General features: G+C 33.6%; 1 protein-coding gene across 1 annotated transcript; it reads right to left on the reverse strand.

The window, feature by feature from the left end:
- Nucleotides 1-1,072: 1,072 nt before the first annotated feature.
- Nucleotides 1,073-1,852, reverse strand: LOC126712495 (uncharacterized mitochondrial protein AtMg00310-like). The gene has a single exon (XM_050411876.1). The coding sequence runs from the start codon at nt 1,850-1,852 to the stop codon at nt 1,073-1,075; it is 780 nt and encodes a 259-aa protein (XP_050267833.1).
- Nucleotides 1,853-4,526: the final 2,674 nt, after the last annotated feature.

A 4,526-nucleotide genomic window follows, 5' to 3' on the forward strand; every position in this document is an offset into this window, starting at 1 on the left:
CTCTTCAATTGACGTTGATTACAATTTACTTTTTTTTTTTTTTTTTTGAAACTGAATTTTCATTAATCAGAAATAGAAAGAGTACATAGCAGAAACAGACACCACCAACAGCAGGACAAACGCACCAACAGAGACCATAGATAGCCAAGCCAAAAAAACAGGAAAGAAAAGAACCAAAATAAAAACACTAGATCCCTTCCAGCCTACACAAATTTGCTATATTCTCAGGGACCACACCAATCCATTTACATTCCACTCCTGAAATTTTGGCCTGTTGAGCTAGCTCATGGGCTATTTTGTTGCTATTCCTGCAGATGTGCCTAGCTTCTGCATAATTGAAGCCATTCATTCCCTGCAAAATGCCATGAATTAAATGGCCTGCTACTCCCCAAACATCCTTGCTGCAGATTGCTTGAACAGTTTGCATTGAATCTCCTTCCAATATAATTTTATTTAGTCCCAGCTCCTTTGCAAGAACAATGCCCTGCTCCATAGCAATTGCCTCAGTCTCTTCCACAGCAAATCTACCCGAAAGAGGCATACTCAAAGCTGCAACAACTTGATTATTCCAATCTCTAATTATAACACCAATTCCTGAGTTACCTTCCATAGCTGGTACTGCCCCATCCACATTTATAAGATAGAAATCCTTAGGTGGAGGTTTCCAAGCCCTATCCTTTGTCTCCTTTTGTTTTGTTATTTGAAAATTAGCCTCCTTGAAGTCTTCTATCAGACGGAATGCTAATCCCCAGACATGCTCAGCAGCTGCTCCACAATCCTCATTCACCACCTGGTTCCTATTATACCAAATTGACCAGGCCACCCCAAAAAACTTCTCCAGGTCACTTTGAGTTCCCTGGTTCATCAAGCTGAGAGCCAAATCAGTGACATCCAGGCTGCAATCAAGGATTTTGATAGGACAGTCAATCCATTTAGCCCACACTGCCTTAGCAGAAACACATCTCAGAATTGCATGCTCAACTGACTCAGGATCTTTTTTGCAGATGGGACATGTGACATCCATTTGGATTCCTTTTTTGAACAAATTGGTTAATGTGGGGATTGCATTCATTCATAATCTCCATGCAAATATTCTAATTTTCTCCGGGATATTCAACTGCCACATCCTCTTCCACAGCGGGGCACATACATCGCCTAACGAGGATTCTCCATGGTCCTCTTTTTCTAGGATCCTTCTAGCCACATAATAGGCACTTTTCACTGAAAAGGACCCTTTTTTATTTCCCATCCAGATTATAGAGTCTTCAGGAAGATGAAAACTAATAGGGATGTTAAGTATTGTTTCCACCTCAAAGGGTAGGAAAATGTTCTCAAGTCTATCCCTCCTCCAACTTTTTCTGTCCGTATCAATTAGCGCAGACACCATAGGAAAATCTCCAAAATCTTTTGGTGGAGAAACAACCTTGTATGTTGAAGGAGTTGGCAGCCACTTATCATCCCAGATATGAATCAACTTCCCATTTCCAACTCTCCACCTTGTACCTTGTCTCAAAACTTCTAGACTTTGATGTATGCTTCTCCAAGCATAGGATGGGTTGCTCCCTATTTTTGCACTTAGAACATCACTATTAGGAAAGTATTTTGCTTTGTATAAGCGAGCCATCAGTGAGTATGGATCTACTAACATTCGCCAGCCTTGCTTTGCCAACATCGCCAAATTGAAAGCATTGAGATCCCTAAAACCCATACCTCCTTCTCTTTTTGATTTACACATCTTAGACCATCCAACCCAAGCAATTTTAGACTCTTGCTGCCTTTGTCCCCACCAGAAATTTCTCATCATTCTCTCAATGTCTTCACATAACCCTTTTGGGAGCAAGAAACATCCCATTGTATATGTTGGTATAGCCTAGGCTACTGCTTTTATCAGAATCTCCCTTCCACCTATGGATAGCATTTTTTCTTTCCATCCCATTAGCTTCTTTCCCACCCTCTCCTTTACTTCATTGAAGATTTGTTTCTTTAATCTACCTATTAAGGATGGAAGTCCCAGGTATTTTTTCGGATGGCCATCAAGCATTGAGCCAAGAATTTACTTTTCTTTTGCTACTTCTTTTTAATGACAATTTAATGTTGTAGGCTCAATAAACAATACTATATATTTTCAAAAAAATAAAAATAAATAAACAATACTATACACGTTATAAATACTGTATGTAAACATGTTATAGTAATTGCCTCAAATCATAAACATGTTACACCGTACACTTACACGTGATAGATATGGGTGTTTTAAGCTAACGACATTTCTTATTATAAATAAGGGTTTTTTTTTTTTTTTTGAGCTAATTAATTATTATTAAACTATCATTTAAATTTTATTTAGTGCCTCTTAAATTTTGAGCTGATTATTAATAAAAGTTCATGATTATAATTTATAACTTAAACTTTTTAAAATCAATTAATTTGAAAGTAAAAATATAGGAAAAATTAAAATTTTACCCTTATCTTTTACTCTCTCTTTTATATATATATCTTATTGGCTGAACAGGACTACATTAAATCAAAACGTTGACCAAAAAGGAATGAAATCATAAGGAATTCGATTTTGCAAACCTTTTCTTGTTGAAAGGGTTAATTAGCTATGCAAATAAGATAGCTTATAGAAGATGATGAATTTATTCAGGTCATATAAGATGATGTTCATTTAATCTAACAAGGGAAAGTCATAGACAAGTCTGAAATCATGAAGTACCTCAAATTTTCAGTATGTTGATAAATGTATCAACCTCAGCTGTAAAAAGTCAGATATGTTTATCCTATAAACAACTATTCTAGAAAAAAAAATATAATAGTAGTTGTTTGTGTCCAAGACTCTAAGTCATTAGCTTCTCTTTCCATCCTTATAATCAAAGCTTCCAAATTTGAAAATTTTAATATCTACTTGGAGGACATTAGTATTTAGTACATTACATAATTCAACACAAACCAAGGATTTGCTAAAAGGAGAAAACATGTCAGATAAAATTTTGCCCACGTGCTGCTAATAGTTTTGCAGCAGCGAAATCCTCTAGCACCTTCTTGTTGAAATTTGAGACTGAAAACAATCATATAAAAAATATTGCACATATTAATATTTAATATGATTTTATCATAGTATTTACCTTTAACAAACCACAATAATCAAAATTTACTATCAGTGTTATGGATTATTACAACACACTCATTCAGATTATACAAATCGAACTCAGAAATTCTCAAAATACTAACTTAAACCCCATAACAAACGCAAACTAATCTACCCAAATCCTGATACATCCAAAACAAACTCTTAATACCAACTTAAAACTCGACAATCTCTTATAAACCCAAAATTCCAATACACAAAGTTTTCACTCAAACAATAAATAAACTCTCTACACACACATGGGTACTGTTAAATCCCAAAAAAATAATACCAAACTATGGGTGCGTTTGTATAAGTCTTTAAAGAACTATGTTTTGAGTTTAAAATGATTATTTGTTAAAAAAAGTTATGAGGAATTGTGGTTGTAAAACAGAATTTTGGATTTTAAAAACAATATTTTAATCTCCCAAAATGCTTAACCAAATGGACTCTATATTTTGAAAAATCCACTTTTACCAATCAATATTCTTTGACGAAAGATGCCAGTGATTTCTATGACAAGAATAGTTTTTTTTTTTTTTGCTTGAATTTCTATGCCAATGAATTTAAAAAAGATAAGAAGCTCAAATGTAAATGTTAATCACCTGTTCAACATGTTATTAGAAATTCAAAAGTGAAAAGACTCATTTTTTGAGAAGAAATCCAAAAGATTCAGGGTAATGGAGCATGCTAGGCTAGTTTCAATTTGTATATTATTGACTGGTCTGCCATCTTAGCCTCCAACATGGTTCCTTTTTATGTAGAATGCTGAATGCCATATGACAATTTCAAATTTAAATTATTTTAATTTTATATTTGGTCTTTTTTAAGTTTGTGATATTCAAAACTGAATAAAATTTCCTTAAAAATATTCAAAACATAATTATATAAGGAGTAGTGTGACAAAGGGTATAGGGATTATTCTCTTTTTATTCCTTATCCTAGTTTAAAAAAACTACAGCATCAACTTAGACCACATTATATAATTCGATATTCTTTCTATGTTATATATAGACGTGTACTTTTTTTTTAATGATCATACACTGGTAGTGTTAATGGGGGCACTGTGCTGTGCCCGTTAAGAAACAACCTTATATAGTAAAGTTAACTTTTTGTCAGATTTTTTACCAATTTTATAGAATGTAGAGCCAATAAAGCCCATTTTTTAAATTTCACTTATCATTTTAGTACTATTTTTAATATGAGTTTGGATACCGCTTATTTTGCTGAAAACAATAAAAAATGTTTTTTCGGGTACTGTTCATTAATGAATTTACAATTCATATGCCTGATTGCACTGTTCATGTCTCATGAACAGTGCACTAGGTGCTGGACTTAAAAAAAAAAAAAAAAAAAAAAGAATTACCCAGACGCAAACGTGGGAAGCGCAAAACGCACT

Source organism: Quercus robur, chromosome 1 (assembly GCF_932294415.1).
Source record: "Quercus robur chromosome 1, dhQueRobu3.1, whole genome shotgun sequence".
NCBI lineage: Eukaryota > Viridiplantae > Streptophyta > Magnoliopsida > Fagales > Fagaceae > Quercus > Quercus robur.